Raw genomic sequence first — 18876 nt, 5'->3', positions numbered from 1 at the left:
GACGTAACTGCCACTAGAAAGGCCACCTTCTGCGAAAGACGTGATAAAGAGACATCCCGCAGCGGCTCAAAAGGTGGTTTCTGAAGAGCCCGTAGAACCATGTTAAGATCCCAGGGTTCCAGCGGCCGCTTGTAAGGTGGGACTATGTGGCAAACTCCCTGCAGGAACGTGCGGACCTGCGGAAGTCTGGCTAGACGCTTTTGAAAAAACACGGAAAGCGCCGATACTTGTCCCTTGAGAGAGCCGAGAGACAACCCCTTGTCCATTCCGGATTGAAGGAAGGAAAGAAAAGTGGGCAAGGCAAACGGCCAGGGGGTAAACCCCTTATCAGAGCACCAGGCTAAGAAGATCCTCCAAGCTCTGTGATAGATCTTGGCTGACGTTGGTTTCCTGGCCTGTCTCATAGTGGCAATGACCTCTTGAGATAACCCTGAGGACGCTAGGAGCCAGGACTCAATGGCCACACAGTCAGGTTGAGGGCCGCAGAATTCAGATGGAAAAATGGCCCTTGAGACAGCAAGTCTGGGCGGTCTGGGAGCGCCCACGGTTGACCCACCGTGAGGTGCCACAGGTCCGGGTACCACGACCTCCTCGGCCAGTCTGGAGCGACGAGGATGGCGCGGCGGCAGTCGGACCTGATCTTGCGCAACACTCTGGGCAGCATTGCCAGAGGAGGGAATACATAAGGCAGTCGAAACTGCGACCAATCCTGAACTAATGCGTCCGCCGCCAGAGCTCTGTGATCTTGAGACCGTGCCATGAATGCCGGGACTTTGTTGTTGTGCCGGGACGCCATGAGATCGACGTCCGGCGTTCCCCAGCGGCAACAGATCTCTTGAAACACGTCCGGGTGAAGAGACCATTCCCCTGCGTCCATGCCCTGGCGACTGAGAAAGTCTGCTTCCCAGTTTTCTACGCCCGGGATGTGAACCGCGGAGATGGTGGAGGCTGTGGCCTCCGCCCACAGCAGAATCCGCCGAACTTCTTGGAAGGCTTGACGACTGCGAGTGCCGCCCTGGTGGTTGATGTACGCGACCGCCGTGGCGTTGTCCGACTGTATTCAGATCTGTCTGCCCTCCAGCCACCGATGGAACGCTTTTAGAGCTAGATACACTGCCCTTATCTCCAGAACATTGATCTGAAGGGAGGACTCCGTCGGAGTCCAGGTTCCCTGAGCCCTGTGGTGGAGAAAAACCGCTCCCCACCCTGACAGGCTCGCGTCCGTCGTGACCACCGCCCAGGATGGGGGCAGGAAAGATTTTCCCTTCGACAGAGAAGTGGGAAGAAGCCACCACCGAAGAGAGGTCTTGGCTGCCAGAGAAAGAGAGATATTCCTGTCTAAGGACGTCGACCTCTTGTCCCATTTGCGAAGAATGTCCCATTGGAGTGGACGCAGATGAAACTGCGCAAAGGGAACTGCCTCCATTGCTGCCACCATCTTCCCCAGGAAGTGCATGAGGCGCCTCAAGGGGTGTGACTGGGCCCGAAGGAGAGAGTGCACCCCTGTTTGCAGCGAACGCTGTTTTTCCAGCGGAAGCTTCACTATCGCTGAGAGAGTATGAAACTCCATCCCGAGGTAAGTCAGTGATTGGGTCGGAGTCAATTTTGACTTTGGGAAATTGATGATCCACCCGAACCTCTGGAGAGTCTCCAGAGCCACGGTCAGACTGTGTTGACATGCCACCCGGGAGGGTGCCTTGACTAGGAGATCGTCTAAGTACGGGATCACCGAGTGGCCCTGAGAGTGTAGGACTGCCACAACGGATGCCATGACCTTGGTGAATACCCGTGGGGCTGTCGCCAGGCCGAAAGGCAGTGCCACGAACTGAAGGTGTTCGTCCCCGATGGCGAAACGCAGGAAGCGTTGATGCTCTGGAGCGATCGGCACATGGAGATAGGCATCCCTGATGTCGATTGACGCTAGGAAGTCCCCTTGGGACATCGAAGCGATGACAGATCGGAGGGATTCCATGCGAAACCGCCTGGTTCTCACATGTCTGTTGAGCAGTTTGAGGCCCAAAACGGGACGGAATGAACCGTCCTTTTTTGGTACCACGAACAGGTTGGAGTAAAAACCGCGACCCCGTTCCTGAAGGGGAACGGGGATCACAACTCCTTCTGTCTTCAGAGTGTTCACCGCCTGAAAAAGAGCATCGGCTCGCTCGGGGGGCGGAGATGTTCTGAAAAAACGAGTCGGAGGACGAGAGCTGAACTCTATCCTGTAACCGTGAGACAGAATGTCCCTCACCCATCGGTCTTGGACATGTGGCCACCAGGCGTCGCAAAAGCGGGAGAGCCTGCCACCGACCGAAGATGCGGTTTGGGGAGGCCGAAAGTCATGAGGAGGCCGCCTTGGAGACGGTGCCTCCGGCGGTCTTTGGAGGACGTGACTTAGACCGCCATGCCGAAGAGTTTCTCTGGCTCCTCTGTGGCCTATTGGACGAGGAGGATTGGGATCTGGCTGAGGGCCGAAAGGACCGAAACCTCGCTTGAATTTTTCGTTGCTGAGGTCTCTTTGGTTTGGGCTGGGGTAAGGACGAGTCCTTTCCCTTGGATTGCTTAATAATTTCATCCAATTGTTCGCCAAACAATCGGTCGCCAGAAAAAGGCAAACCGGTCAAGAACTTCTTGGAAGCAGAGTCTGCCTTCCATTCGCGTAGCCACATGGCCCTGCGGACTGCCACCGAATTGGCGGATGCTACCGCTGTACGGCTAGCCGAGTCCAGGACAGCATTCATGGCGTAGGACGAAAAGGCCGATGCCTGAGAAGTTAAAGACGCTACTTGCGGAGCCGAGGTACGGGTGACCGCATTAATCTCAGACAGACAAGCTGAGATAGCCTGGAGTGCCCACACTGCTGCAAAGGCTGGGGCAAAGGACGCGCCTATGGCTTCATAGATGGATTTCATCATGAGCTCTATCTGCCTGTCCGTGGCATCCTTGAGCGTTGAACCGTCAGCCACTGCCACTACGGATCTAGCCGCCAGTCTAGAGACTGGAGGATCCACCTTGGGACATTGAGCCCAACCCTTAACTACGTCAGAGGGGAAGGGGTAACGTGTGTCATTAAGGCGTTTAGTAAAGCGCTTGTCCGGGAAAGCCCTGTGCTTCTGGACAGCCTCTCTGAAGTTCGAGTGATCGAAGAAAGCACTCCGAGTACGTCTGGGAAACCTAAACTGGTGCTTCTCCTGCTGTGAAGCCGACTCCTCTATAGGTGGAGTTGGGGGAGAAAGATCTAGCACCTGGTTGATGGACGCTATAATCATTTACTATGGCGTCCCCTTCAGGTGTATCAAGATTGAGAGCAACGTCAGGGTCAGAGTCCTGGGCTGCGACCTCCGCTTCATCCTCCAGAGAGTCCTCATGCTGAGACCCCGAACAGCGTGATGAAGTCGGGGAAGATTCTAAGCGAGCCCGCTTAGCCGGTCTAGGACTGCGGTCCGTGCCGGAGTCCTCCACGTAATAACTAGAGGCCACCCCAGGCGCACGCTTCGTCGTAGACCGAGAGGGGCCTGGGGGCGATCCCGCAGTGCCCGGGGCCTGTGTAAGGGCTGGTCTGGACTGCAAGGCTTCTAGTATCTTAGCAGACCATTTGTCCATAGACTGAGCCATGGATTGTGACAGTGACTCAGAGAGTTTCTCAGCTAAAACTGCAAACTCTGTCCCTGCCACCTGGACAGGGGAAACCGGCGGTTCTACCTGGGCCGAGGGTCCCACCAGTGCCCCAGGCTCCGGCTGAGCGAGTGCCACATGGCCCGAGCATTGCTCACAGTGAGGGTAGGTGGAACCTGCAGGTAGCATAGCCGCACAAGAGGTACAGGTTGCAAAATACCCCTGTGTCTTGGCACCCTTGCTCCTTGTGAACGACATGCTGTTGTCTCCCAGGAGAGTGATCACTGAGGGATATATAGCCACAAGTTAACAGTACAGCCGAACCGAGAAAAAGTATACAAATATAATATATATATATATATATATATATATATATATATACAGTTCGGCACTCTATGGGGCCCAGCACCGGGTGACCGGTGTGGCTTACCGACCGCTCAAGCGGTGTGTGGCCCCCAGATTCCCTGCCTCGGGTCTCCCAGAGATGCAGCCAGAAGTCCTCCACCGGCAGAATGTGCTAAAACATGGCTGTCGGCGTTCACAGGGGAGGAGGGAGCCGTGGGCGTAACTACAAAAGTGCGGGAATCTGGCCCCAGAGTGATTAGTGAGGGGGGCAGAGGACAGCTACGTGTGCTCCAGCCCTCACTGTCGGCGTCAGACCGACCGTCCCGCCCTTCCCCCTTACTGGCAGGCCCGGGGGCGGGAGTTTAATGCACTAGGCCGCAAAAGCCGGGGACTAAAGTTAAAACCGCGGCCGGCAAGCAGGCGCGGTCGGCGCGGTAGTCCCGGTCTCATACCAACACCACAGTCGCTGCAGCGTCTGAGGCCAAGGTGCTCCATGCACCGTCCCCAAGGGGACACAGAGTACCTGTAGATGCAGGGCCCTGTCCCTGATGGTACTCAGTCTCCTGTCCGTCAGAATCCCACAGGGGCTGCGGAGGGAGCCCGGTCCCAGTGCCCTGGATGACCGGATAGGATCCCACTTCTCCCAGAGCCCCTAAGGGATGGGGAAGGAAAACGGCATGTGGCTCCAGCCTGTGTACCCGCAATGGGTACCTCAACCTTAACAACACCGCCGACTTAGTGGGGTGAGAAGGGAGCATGCTGGGGGCCGTGTTAGAGGCCCTCTTTTCTTCCATCCGATACAATCAGCAGCTGCTGATGTCTAAAATGGGAGCTTGAGTGAATGTGTGCCTCCTTCAACACAAAGCATAAAACTAACTGAGGAGCCCGTGATGCACGGGGGGGTGTATAGGCATAGGGGAGGGGTTACACTTTTTAAAGTGTAATACTTTGTGTGGCCTCCGGAGGCAGAAGCTATACACCCAATTGTCTGGGTCTCCCAATGGAGCGACAAAGAAACAACACAAGTGTGAATGCCGCCTTACCAGTTACCTCCATACTGGGCCGTACTCACGTTTCCACGGTTTGGCCGGTGCTGGCATCTATAATTTCCACGTTCTTGTCTCCCTTACTCCAGTTGATGCTGTGGGAGCGATGGACGGGTGCGGATTGTATGGACTTTACTTCTGGGCCGCAATAAAAATGTGGCAGATGCCCCCCGTAGGGCGGGAACAACGACAAGTCCAAAGGGGGCTGCAGGCGACCAGCTACGGCCTTGGCGAAAGCTTCTTTCTGTTGCATGGAGGATCCTGTATTTGGAGTAAAAAGCAGACAATCCCATATGAGGCCTGAATCTCCGTGCTACGGACCGGCCGCGGCTGTCCTGACCCAAAAATCCCAGCCTCGTGTATACCTATGAGGTTAGGAGACCGGGCCGGTCTGTGACTCACATAGATGTGTGAATGCAGCGTGACAATCCACGTACGCCCCCGCCTTACCTATGATGAAGCTCGTTATGTACAGAGGGTCCATGTACTGACTAAGCAGAGCCCCCTGGACCCCGACCGTGTTCCACTTCAGCAGCTTGTCAGTGGCGGACATACAGCACACGTGTGCGGCCAACACGCTGGGGGGACACTCGGACACTGGGAGCAGGGAGCCTTTAGCGTGAATATTCAGGTGCAAAGTGGATTGTCTGAGCCAGGATCTAAGAGACACAACAACACAAGGGGGTTTAGTGCAAAATAACCGTAGGCTGCGCGTCGTGAGCGGCTGCGCGTCGTGAGCGGCTGCGCGTCGTGAGCGGCTGCGCGTCGTGAGCGGCTGCGCGTCGTGAGCGGCTGCGCATTTGTGGTTGTCAACTAGGTCAATGCATCGAGATCATCTGTCCCTAAAAGACGGGGGCAGCCAGAAAACATCGGAGTGATCTGTAAAATAGGTATGCGAGGAGTTAATTTAGACACACACCATAGTGAGAAAATTGTTTGCCAAACAATTTTTCCTGGCAACCCCTCTATGCACATGTATGCTCAGCTCAGCTGTGCGTGCGAGAAAGGAGAATTCACAGGTAAGATGTCAGAAAGGATTGGGCTTGTTGAAATGCAGCATGTCCGATCCAATCACTGGGTGTAACCATTAGGCACATTAAGTCTACGGATACACAGCGAGAGCCTTCTGTGCCAGGGGTCCTGCATAGTAAACCGAGATTCATAGTCTGAGAAGAACCGACCTAAGAGTTAGCAAAGAAGTGGTGCAGGACCACCACGGCTACCATGGGGGATAGGACACAGGGGGGACCGGACACAGGGGGGGACTGGACACAGCAGCGCTCTGGAGGGGGACCGGACACAGCGGCGCTCTGGAGGGGGACCGGACACGCTGGTGCCGCCGGGGGACCAGACACAGCGACACCCCCGGGGGGACCGGACACAGCGACACCCCCGGGGGGACCGGACATAGCGACGCCCCCTGGTGGGGGGGGGGGGGGGGGGACCAACACAGTGGCGCCCGGAGGGGACCGGACACAGTGGCGCCCGGAGGGGACCGGACACAGTGGCGCCCGGAGGGGACCCCTCTGTAATGTAGCATGGTACTCACGGGCCGCTGTGTGTGGCTCCTTCAGGGATGCAGCTTAAGTACAGATGCAGGAAGACGTTGGGTTTCAGCACCAGGGACTGCGTCTTGCTGGAGGTACAGAAGATGCTCTTCTCCGCGGCCCCGGGGAGGTCACTGTACAGCAGGGTGACCTCTTTGTACAGATATCTAGGAAGAAGAATGGATGCGATGGTTAGTGGAATATGAGTGACGGGCGGAGAGGAACAGGTTTGTCAAAATCACAGCCTATTTAACCTTTCAAAGGGATCGAGATTGTTACCAACGTCAATAATTACACACCATAGCTTGTGCACGGATAGCGCCACAACACTAGTGACCGCTGCGTGCGCAGCATCGGTGACCGGCGGCTCGTCCTCACCTCAGCAACGCCCTCCTCGCTATGACCGGAGCGTGGCAATCGTGTACCAGCAGGCCGTCGTACTCCTGCCATCCCTGGTACCAGGTCACGCCCGTTCCCAGTGCCACCACCTCGTAGATGTCCTCGTCACCCCCCACGTCTGCGGATCAGAGGCATATTAGCGTGGGGGACGATAGACAATCGGGGTACACGCAGCAGAACAATGGCCGCACCTCTCTGCAGGATGAAGGCCGCCAGGCTAGTCCTGTGCTTGTAATATTCCGTTTCACCCATCAAACTCTGAAATACGCAACTGGCCACCGCAGAGCATCGCTCCTCATGTGTGACGAGGGACTCTGCAGGAGAGAAAACCGGTATATGTGAGCGTCACAGGGGCACGTATAGTATATTCTATAGGTGATTGGGCAGGTCGCCAGTCTAAGGACAGTAAAGGATAGCAAAGAAAAGGCCGAGCTCAGGGTAGTACATGGCTTATATGTCATGCAAAAAGTTGTTGCTTCCTCCACCCACTCATACAGAAAGCCTGTGAGTCCTGTTTCCCCCGCCTTCTTATAGAGAAAGCCTGTGAGTCCTACTTCCTCCGTTCACTCATAGAGAAAGCCTGTGAGTCCTGCTTCCCCCGCCCACTCATAGAGAAAGCCTGTGAGTCCTGCTTCCCCCACCCACTCATAGAGAAAGCCTGTGAGTCCTGCTTCCCCCGCCCACTCATAGAGAAAGCCTGTGAGTCCTGCTTCCCCCACCCTCTCATAGAGAAACCCTGTGAGTCCTGCTTCCCCCGCCCACTCATAGAGAAAGCCTGTGAGTCCTGCTTCCTCCGTCCACTCAAAGAGAAAGCCTGTGAGTCCTGCTTCCCCCGCCCACTCATAGAGAAAGCCTGTGAGTCCTGCTTCCCCCGCCCACTCATAGAGAAAGCCTGTGAGTCCTGCTTCCCCCGCCCACTCATAGAGAAAGCCTGTGAGTCCTGCTTCCCCCGCCCACTCATAGAGAAAGCCTGTGAGTCCTGCTTCCCCCGCCCACTCATAGAGAAAGCCTGTGAGTCCTGCTTCCTCCGTTCACTCATAGAGAAAGCCTGTGAGTCCTGCTTCCCCCGCTCACTCATAGAGAAAGCCTGTGAGTCCTGCTTCCCCCACCCACTCATAGAGAAAGCCTGTGAGTCCTGCTTCCCCCGCACACTCATAGAGAAAGCCTGTGAGTCCTGCTTCCCCCGCCCACTCATAGAGAAAGCCTGTGAGTCCTGCTTCCCCCACCCACTCATAGAGAAAGCCTGTGAGTCCTGCTTCCCCCGCCCACTCATAGAGAAAGCCTGTGAGTCCTGCTTCCTCCACCCACTCAGAGAAAGCCTGTGAGTCCTGCTTCCCCCGCCCACTCATAGAGAAAGCCTGTGAGTCCTGCTTCCCCCGCCCACTCATAGAGAAAGCCTGTGAGTCCTGCTTCCCCCGCACACTCATAGAGAAAGCCTGTGAGTCCTGCTTCCCCCACCCACTCAGAGAAAGCCTGTGAGTCCTGCTTCCCCCGCCCACTCATAGAGAAAGCCTGTGAGTCCTGCTTCCCCCGCCCACTCATAGAGAAAGCCTGTGAGTCCTGCTTCCCCCGCCCACTCATAGAGAAAGCCTGTGAGTCCTGCTTCCCCCGCACACTCAGAGAAAGCCTGTGAGTCCTGATTCCTCCACCCATAGAGAAAGCCTCTGAGTCCTGCTTCCTCCGTCCACTCATAGAGAAAGCCTGTGAGTCCTGCTTTCCCCGCCACTCATAGAGAAAGCCTGTGAGTCCTGCTTCTCCCGCCCACTCATAGAGAAAGCCTGTGAGTCCTGCTTTCCCCGCCACTCATACAGAAAGCCTGTGAGTCCTGCTTCCTCTGCCCACTCATAGAGAAAGCCTGTGAGTCCTGCTTCCCCCACCCACTCATAGAGAAAGCCTGTGAGTCCTGCTTCCCCCACCCACTCATAGAGAAAGCCTGTGAGTCCTGCTTCCCCCGCCCACTCAGAGAAAGCCTGTGAGTCCTGCTTCCCCCGCCCACTCCAGATTTCCAAGGTGCATGTGGACAGCACAAACACCAAAAATCCGCTTGTCTATCCCAAAAATACAATTTACAACATTCCTTTTAACATGTTAGATGTAAATGATGATGTCAGAGGTTCTCACCTGGGATACTCGGGCTCCTTTATTTGCCATTAGTTGAGAGGGAATCTGTGAGCCGGTTTTTGCTATGTAATCTGACAGTAGTGTCATGTAGAACTTGAGAGCCTTATTCCAGCAATGTATCATTTATCAGTTTTATGTTGCTGTTTCAGTATGATCATTGTTTATCAGCAGGAGATTATCACTAAAGGACTAGTTGTCTCCTGCTGTTCTGTGTAACCCCGCCCCCATTACTGATTCAGCTTTATGGCAATGCACACAGGAAGCTGTGAATCCCAGCACTCTGAGCTCTGCTACATCTACAGTAGAGAAAACTGACTGTATCAAAATAACATTGAGCAAGTGACACAGCGCTGGAATCAGGGTCTCTGCCCCCACATTATACTGCGGTCAGATTTCATAGCAGAAACCTAGTGACAGGTTCCCTTTAAGGGCTCTGTGCTAACATATCAGGGGCGGTGTACCTGGTGGCCCCCTGTGGACCCAGGAGCTTACCTTGATCTCCACAGAGATTCAGGTCCTCAGCTGCGTGGTATCGCTGCAGGAGGCGCTGCATCGTCATCACCGAGACCCCCCAGGCTGCAAACAAACAACAGGCAGACATCACCTACTGGACTGTGATAGGGGGAGACTGGGGCTGACACTGCGTAAGGGGGGGGGCACTCTCCATAACACCGATTATGGGGGAACTCTGTCCTTCATTGATTGGGGGGCACTGTCTGACACTGATTGGGGACACTCACACTGATGGGGGGGTACTCATTTCGAGGAGCACTCCCTGACATTGATTAGAGGGGGCACTCTCTGAGACTGATTAGAGGGGGCACAGTGAGATTTTGACTATGAGAATGCTCGTCACTCGTAACTAGTGATGAGCGGACACTACCATGCTCAGGTGCTCAGTACTCGTAACTAGTGATGAGCGGGCACTACCATGCTCAGGTGCTCAGTACTCGTAACTAGTGATGAGCGGGCACTACCATGCTCGGGTGCTCAGTACTGGTAACTAGTGATGAGCGGGCACTACCATGCTCGGGTGCTCAGTACTCGTAACTAGTGATGAGCGGGCACTACCATGCTCAGGTGCTCAGTACTCGTAACTAGTGATGAGCGGGCACTACCATGCTCGGGTGCTCAGTACTCGTAACTAGTGATGAGCGGGCACTAACATGCTCGGGTGCTCAGTACTCGTAACTAGTGATGAGCGGGCACTACCATGCTCAGGTGCTCAGTACTAGTAACTAGTGATGAGCGGGCACTACCATGCTCAGGTGCTCAGTACTGGTAACTAGTGATGAGCGGGTACTACCATGCTCAGGTGCTCAGTACTAGTAACTAGTGATGAGCGGGCACTACCATGCTCGGGTGCTCAGTACTGGTAACTAGTGATGAGCGGGCACTACCATGCTCGGGTGCTCAGTACTAGTAACTAGTGATGAGTGGGCACTACCATGCTCAGGTGCTCAGTACTGGTAACTAGTGATGAGCGGGCACTACCATGCTCGGGTGCTCAGTACTGGTAACTAGTGATGAGCGGGCACTACCATGCTCGGGTGCTCAGTACTGGTAACTAGTGATGAGTGGGCACTACCATGCTCGGGTGCTCAGTACTGGTAACTAGTGATGAGTGGGCACTACCATGCTCGGGTGCTCAGTACTAGTAACTAGTGATGAGCAGGCACTACCATGCTCAGGTGCTCAGTACTGGTAACTAGTGATGAGCGGGCACTACCATGCTCGGGTGCTCAGTACTGGTAACTAGTGATGAGCGGGCACTACCATGCTCGGGTGCTCGGTACTCGTAACTAGTGATGAGCAGGCACTACCATGCTCGGGTGCTCGGTAATGGTAACTAGTGATGAGCGGGCACTACCATGCTCGGGTGCTCAGTACTGGTAACTAGTGATGAGCGGGCACTACCATGCTCGGGTGCTCAGTACTGGTAACTAGTGATGAGCGGGCACTACCATGCTCGGGTGCTCGGTAATGGTAACTAGTGATGAGCGGGCACTACCATGCTCGGGTGCTCGGTAATGGTAACTAGTGATGAGAGGGCACTACCATGCTCGGGTGCTCGGTAATGGTAACTAGTGATGAGCGGGCACTACCATGCTCAGGTGCTCGGTAATGGTAACTAGTGATGAGCGGGCACTACCATGCTCGGGTGCTCGGTAATGGTAACTAGTGATGAGCGGGCACTACCATGCTCGGGTGCTCAGTACTGGTAACTAGTGATGAGCGGGCACTACCATGCTCGGGTGCTCGGTAATGGTAACTAGTGATGAGCGGGCACTACCATGCTCGGGTGCTCGGTAATGGTAACTAGTGATGAGTACCGAGCATGGGAGTGGTCGCTCATCACTACTTTTGATCGTTCACACAGATCGGCAGCCGATGACCTCACACTGACAGAGCGACCTCAGACCTGCAAGAAGAGTTAAACTACGGCAATAAATCCCACACTGCGGGGTCCAGCTCTGGACATGGGGGAGGGGTGCAGAATCCGGTGTGCCGCATCACTCCCTGGATACTATGATGTCCGCCTCCGCCACTGCTCACATGTAACCATTTCTAGGTACAGTGCCGGTCCGCTGCCTCTGCAGACTGTGTGAGCCTTGCCCGGTATCCCTGCGCCCGGTCCGCCCCTGCCCAGTACGGAGCGTGCACCGAGGCTGCGGGAGAGCCCGTGTATGACGCCGCCGTGCCGCCCGCTCACCTCTCCGCGATCCAAACCTTTCCCCACAGCTCCTCGCACACGTGAGCAGGAGCGCACAGCCAATCAGCGCCCACATCCCCCCACTCTTAGCAAATGAGCGGCCGCGCTCTTCTTTCTCCCAATCAGGATAAGCGCGCTTTGTGACTAACCAATCAGGAGGAGCGCTCGGTGCCATGGTGTTGTCGTGCGCACTTGTTGTCGGAGCTCAGCGGTAAAGGGGCGGAGCTTGTGTACATACACACCAGTAGTACTACACTACAACTCCCAGCATGCCCTGAATGATTCAGGAATAAACAAGTCCATGATGAATGATGGGGGATTGATGATGAGGTCTGTGGAATATGATGGCGCTAGATAAACAAGAAGTGGTGATGTCAGGATCGTCACCGCTTATCACAATCCAGGGATCAGGAGAGCGTAGCTTCTGCTCAGAGTCTATGGAACCTCATTTTGAGGCTCCATAGACTTTGATGCAGTTAATCGAGGAACGTCGTGGGAACCAGTGGATATCAGAGCCATAACTTTTTTATTTTTCAGTCAATATAGCCATATGAGGGCTTGTTATTAGCGGGACGGGTTGTACTTTTGAACGACACCATTCATACTGCCCCATATTGTACTGGCAAAGGAGAAAAAAGTTCCAAGTGCAGTGAAATTGCAAAAAAAGTGCAATTCCACAAAGTTTTTCAGATTTTTTATTTACCATACTCACTATATGGTAAATCTGACCTGTCGGTATGATTCCCCGGGTCGGTACGAGTTCGTAGACACCAAACAAGAAGAGTTTTATTTTTATCTAACTAGTAAAAAAAATGAAGTTTAAAAAAAAAATAAAAAAATAAAAAATAAAATAAATAAATAAATAAAAAATTGCTCTTTTGTCATAGCGCTCTCATTTTTCGGGATCTGGCACTCAGTAGCGGCTTATTTTTTGCGTCCTGAGCTGACGCTTTTAATTATACCATTTTTTATTAGATATAATGTTTTGATCACCTGTTATTGCATTTTATTGTAATGTTGTGGCAGCCCCCCCCCCCAAAAAAAAAATCTTTGGTTTTGATTTTTTTTCTCGCTATGTAGTTTCTGATCCGATTAATTGATTTTAGATTTTGATAGATCGGGGATTTCTGAATGCGGCGATTGCGTTTTTTTGTTTTCTTTGAATGGGGTAAAAGGGGGGTGATTTGAACGTTTGTGGGTTTTTAATTTTTTCAGATTTTTTAAAACTTTTTTTTGTCACTTTTTATTGTTTTTACTAGTCCAATTTGGGGAGTTGAAGCTGCAATACTCCGATCACTTGTGCTGTACATGTAGAGCAGGGCATCAGCATCGCTCTGTACAGCAGAAATGCTGATCTCCTGTGATGTCCGGCGCTCACAGGAACTGTCATGGCCATGGCAGGGGTTGTGATGACTCAGCTTCTGGCCACTTGTGTGGTGGAAAACGGATCTTAATTAGGCCAGAAGTATTGTTCCTTTGTTCGGTCCAGCCTGTCAAGGTCAGTGACGTACAGGCCCAAGGACTTCACAGGGATCATCATCTGACCCCCAGCTGTCATGACAAGCCATCGGTGCCCCGTGATCACGTCACAGGCCTTCGATGGAGGTGAGTAATAATGTGCTCCACACCGGCGTGCATTAAATCCCACTGTCAGAGATTGACAGGGGGATTTATCTAGTTAATAGAGACGTGGGTGGATCTCTGATCCACCCTCAACTGTTAGAGGCAAATATTGGATAGTCACATCAGCCGACATGTGAAGGGGAACATGGCGTGGCATGTGAGCCCACATCAAAGCATGACACACATGTACGTCATAGGTCGTGAAGGGGTTAATCTGTATACTTACTGGGTTAGTAATAGCGGTGCATTATTGACGCCTCTCCATTACTAATCCCTGGGCTTCAAGTATGCTGACACTACAACGCTGATATCAACCTATTACCCTGATTGCTACCGCACCAGGGCAATCGGGAAGAGAACTGGAGCAACTAATGGATGCACCACTTCTGGGGTGGCTGCGGGCTGCTATTTTTAGCCTAGGAAGGGCCCAATAACCATGGGCCTTCCCAGCCTGATAATACCAGCCACCAGCTGTCTGCTTTACCTTTACTGGTTATCAAAAATGAGTGGCACCCCATCCGTGCGTAAAAAAACCCCGGATATGTCTCTATGGGGTTTACAGGGACACACAGTCCGTGTGAAAAAATGGAGGTGTGAAGATCAATAAGATTGTAATGAGTGTGTGTGTCTGATCGTGTCGCCGGTACGTGTGAAAACAGACACCACACATGCTGGAGACATGGAGGTGTTCCTATATTAAAAATATCAATTTTTATTAGTCATTTTCTAAAAAACTGTCAGTGCAGTCACAAGAGGAATAGCCACTTAAAAGTGGTTGGGCGGGTGAATGGGAAACAAGTGCGCCAGATGTCGATATTGAGGATATAGGCAGGGGAGGGGGGGGCCTATCCTAGCCCTATGAATTTCCCCTACCTACCAGCAGAGTGTAAACACCCTAACACTCGGTGCCCCCGCTCCTCGGCGGCTGTCCCTTACTGTCCCTCCAACCATAAAACCACCATCACCAAATAGTGTACGTGAAAAAACAGTGCAGGTCGAAAAAACCTAAAAAAGTCTGGTATGCAGTATTGTTAATACATATGTAATCAAGTAGTTCCCCTATCAGGGTGAACCATAATCAAAATAGTTCCCTTAAGGATGACCAGAAGGTACTCTCATCCCAGAGGACACAAGCCTAAATAATCTGGGTAACCCCTCTATATTGTTATACATATCAGCGCCACTTGAAAATATCATGGACAGTAAGTCTCATGGGGGCGGGATAAAATGGCACTGATCGAGTTGATATAAGTGGAGGTGGTGTATGGCCAAATGAGGCATTACCTCTGATACCACTAATGAACTAGGACCCAGATTCGTGTGGTCCATAGTGGCGTTACCAGGCACAGCAACCGTTCCTCCATTGTGAGATCGGCTTTACAGATTGAAAATCTCCTGATGAACCCCCAGACATCCTGAGGGAGAAACGCGTTGAGATATGCTGAGATGATACGCTAAGTGACATGATAAGTACTTTAATCATTGTGAGATAAATATTATGATATAACATGACAAGGGATTTAATAAGTACTTTAATCATTCCAAAATATTTTAACCTGAGATTGGTGTGCAGTTGTATTTACATGTCCTGTAGGATGGAAGTACAGCCTGTTTATCCTGAAGGAAAGTAGTGCAATTTGGGTTTACCCTGAGAGGGGAACTACTTGACCTGACATGTATTTACAATAGAGAGTAGTTACCCTGACTATTTAGGCTTGTGACTTTTGGGATAAAAGTATCTTCTGATCATCCTCAAGGGAATTATTTTGATCATGGTTCACCCTCTGAGGGGAACTATTTGATTACATATGTATGTTGACCTGATATGTATAACAATATAGAGTGGTTACCCAGATTATTTAGGCTTGTGTCCTCTGGGATGAGAGTACCTTCTGGTCATCCTTAAGGGAACTATTTTGATTATGGTTCACCCTGATTGGGGAACTACTTGATTACATATGTATTAACAATACTGCATACCAGACTTTTTTAGGTTTTTTCGACCTGCACTGTTTTTTCACGTACACTATTTGGTGATGGTGGTTTTATGGTTGGAGGGACAGTAAGGGACAGCCGCCGAGGAGCGGGGGCACCGAGTGTTAGGGTGTTTACACTCCGCTGGTAGGTAGGGGAAATTCATAGGGCTAGGATAGGCCCCCCCCTCCCCTGCCTATATCCTCAATATCGACATCTGGCGCACTTGTTTCCCATTCACCCGCCCAACCACTTTTAAGTGGCTATTCCTCTTGTGACTGCACTGACAGTTTTTTAGAAAATGACTAATAAAAATTGATATTTTTAATATAGGAATTTCTTTATGGTTTTTTTGACAATTGTGTTCCTCCCTTTATTTAGAATTTGAGGTATAAATTAGACATGGAGGTGTAAAGGGGCCTAAGCCAATACTCAGGCCTACGAATGAGGCGGGTTTAGGAGCTAAACCAGCCTCAAATCCGCTGCTTCTGAAAAAAAGAAATAAATAAAAGAGGTTAAAAAATTAATAAATTAAACACGAGCAACTAACTGTCGCTATAAGTGGTCATAACCAAGGATACCTGAGCTGCAATGCCCTGCACATGAGGTAGGAGACATGACTAGGTCTGGAGAACTATACTACATTTCTAATTGGAGGTATGTATTAATATTATTATTATTACATCTACTACATATTGGGATAGGATCTTGGAGATGGGAAAAAACGAATGTGAAAACATAAAAATCTGCCACAATGGGAAGGGGTTAATAGATATTAAATGGATTCTCTAAACAGAAGCAAGCGTTGTCCTATCAGGGCGTATACTGCAGACAGACGTCAGGACCCCTCCCGTTAATCCCATGGATTTTCGGCCTTGGAGTCATGTAAACTATTTTTTTCGGTGTAAACATGTTTTAGGAGGTTCCCGGAGGCTCCACGTTATATAAGCCGCACTCCTGAGGGTGAGGAGGCCGCCGGCCTGACAGCAGTCCCCGGAGAAATGTGCGGACAATGAGGACGCCTCTGCCTGATATCCTGTGTTGAGCGGCATCCTGCTGTTTTTCAAGGAGTTGTCTAGGAAAACACCTTTTAGAGAGAAACTTTCACTTTCACTGGATTTTAGTTAATGTAAACAGTGTTTCCTCCGATTGTCGCTGCTCCGCTGATTCTGGGCCAGGTTTCCTTTTTCTTACGTACCCGTCTGTTCCAGTTATACCCCTGAAAATAAAGATGAAGTTTCCCCTTCAACCACCTGGGTGTGAAGAAGAGATCGTTTACTTTCCACAGAGCTCAGCTTTCATTTACCAGAACAACCAATCAGAGCTCAGCTTTCATTTACCAGAACAACCAATCAGAGCTCACCTTTCATCACACCAGAGCAACCAATAAGAGCTCAGCTTTCATTTACCAGAACAATCAATCCAACCTCAGCTTTCATCACACCAGAGCAACCAATCAGAGCTCAGCTTTCATCACACCAGTTTGCAACCAATCAGAGCTCAGCTTTCATCACACCAGAGCAAACAATCAGAGCTCAGCTTTCATCACACCAATGCAACCAATCAGAGCTCAGCTTTCATTTACCAGAACAATCAATCCGACCTCAGCTTTCATCACACCAGAGCAACCAATCAGAGCTCAGCTTTCATCACACCAGAGCAACCAATCAGAGCTCAGCTTTCATCACACCAGTGCAACCAATCAGAGCTCAGATTTCATTATACCAGAGCAATCAATCAGAGCTATCATTTACCCGAGCAACCAGAGCTGAGCTTTCGTTATACCAGCGCAACAAATCAGGGCTCAGCTATCATTTCTCCAGAGTAACGAATCAGAGCTCAGCTTTCATTACACATGTGCAACCAATTAGAACTCAGCTTTCATTATACAAGAGCAACCAGAGCTCAGCTTTCATTATACCAGAGCAACCAATCAGAGCTCAGTTTTCATTATATCACAGCAACCAATCAGAACTCAGCTGTCATTATACCAGAGCAACCAAGCAGAGCTCAGCTTTCATTGCACAATAGTAACCAATCAGAGCTCAGCTTTGATTATACCAGAGCAACCAATCAGAGCTCAGCTTACATTATACCGATGCAACAAATCAGAGCTCAGGTTTTATTACAATAGAGTAACCACTCAGGCTCAGCTTACATTATACCGATGCAACCAATCATAGCTCAGCCTTTATTATAACACAGCAACCAATTACAGCTCAGCTTTTATTATACCAGAGGAACCAATCAGAGCTCAGCTTTTATTATTCCAGAGCAACCAATCAGAGCTCAGCTTTTATTATTCCAGAGCAGCCAATCAGAGCTCAGCTTTCATTACACCAGTGCAACCAATCAGAGCTCAGCTATTATTATATCACAGCAACCAGAGTGCAGCTTTAAATATACCAGTGCAACCAATCATAGCTCCGCTTTCATTATAACAGAGTAACCAATCAGAGCTCAGCTTTCATTGCAACAGAGGAACCAATCAGAGCTCAGCTTTCATTATACCACAGCAACCAGAGCTCAGCTTTCATTATACATGTGCAACCAATCAAAGCTCATCTTTCATTACACCAGAGCAACCAATCAGAGCTCAGGTTCCATTATGTCAGTACAACCAATTAGACCACAGCTTTTATTATACCAGAGCAACCAATCAGAGCTTAGCTTTCATTTTACCAGAACAACCAATCAGGGTTCATCTTTCATTATACCACAGCAACCAATCAGAACTCAGCTGTGATTACACCAGAGCAACCAATCAGAGCTCAGCTTTCATTATACCGATGCAACAAATCAGAGCTCAGCTTTTATTATGCCAGAGGAACCAATCACAGCTCAGCTTTTATTATTCCAGAGCAACCAATCAGAGCTCATCTTTCAGTATACCACAGCAACCAATCAGAACTCAGCTGTCATTCACACCAGAACAACCAATCAGAGCTCAGCTTTCATTATACCAGTGCAACCAATCAGAGCTCAGCTTTCATTATAGGTGTGCAACCAATGAAAGGTCAGCTTTCATTACACGAGAGCAACCAATCAGAGCGCAGCTTCAATTATACTAGTGCAACCAATCAGAGCTCAGCTTTTATTATATCACAGCAACCAATCAGAGCTCAGCTTCAATTATATCAGTACAACCAATCAGAGCTTAGCTTTCATTATACCAGAGCAACCAATCAGAGCTCAGGTTTCATTATACCAGAGCAACCAATCAGAGCTCAGGTTTCATTATACCAGAGCAACCAATCAGAGTGTAGCTTATATTATACATGTGAAACCAGTCAGAGATCAGCTTTTATTATACCAGAGCAACCAATCAGAGCTCAGTTTTCATTATACCATAGCAACCAATTAGAGCTCAGCTTTTTTTTTTATCTGCTGGGATAAAATGAAAGCTGTGCGGTCATTGGTTGACATGGGCACCAGAATTATTGGGGGCACTCGGGGTGTTGACTTCTCATAAGTATAACCCTATAGTGTAAGGGCG

The 18876-nt window shown here is 50.7% G+C and overlaps 2 protein-coding genes across 4 annotated transcripts in view; one reads left to right on the top strand and one right to left on the bottom strand.

Moving 5' to 3' along the window:
- Positions 1-11852, bottom strand: part of LOC142250376 (adenosine deaminase domain-containing protein 2-like) — a 32038-nt gene extending 20186 nt beyond the window's left edge. Inside the window, exons 1-7 of one of the 3 annotated variants that reach the window (XM_075322533.1) lie at positions 11784-11852; positions 9563-9646; positions 7141-7263; positions 6929-7067; positions 6553-6717; positions 5454-5662; positions 5030-5264 (exon numbers count right to left, since the gene is read on the bottom strand). In XM_075322533.1, the coding sequence (XP_075178648.1) occupies positions 5030-5264; positions 5454-5662; positions 6553-6717; positions 6929-7067; positions 7141-7263; positions 9563-9629 (938 nt within the window). In that variant the 5' untranslated portion in view covers positions 9630-9646; positions 11784-11852. Of the gene's footprint in view, positions 1-5029; positions 5265-5453; positions 5663-6552; positions 6718-6928; positions 7068-7140; positions 7264-9562; positions 9647-11492; positions 11583-11626; positions 11740-11783 lie in introns of those variants that run through there. The other 2 variants (XM_075322531.1, XM_075322534.1) reach the window with 2 other exon arrangements.
- The window catches only part of CAPNS1 (calpain small subunit 1), a 69229-nt gene that overhangs the window by 29675 nt on the left and 20678 nt on the right, over positions 1-18876 (top strand). The gene's annotated exons all lie outside the window — the stretch shown is intronic.

This window comes from Anomaloglossus baeobatrachus, chromosome 9, assembly GCF_048569485.1.
Source record: "Anomaloglossus baeobatrachus isolate aAnoBae1 chromosome 9, aAnoBae1.hap1, whole genome shotgun sequence".
NCBI classification, from domain to species: domain Eukaryota; kingdom Metazoa; phylum Chordata; class Amphibia; order Anura; family Aromobatidae; genus Anomaloglossus; species Anomaloglossus baeobatrachus.
Note: the sequence above shows the minus strand (reverse complement) of the source record. Positions and strands in the feature narration are given on the sequence as shown.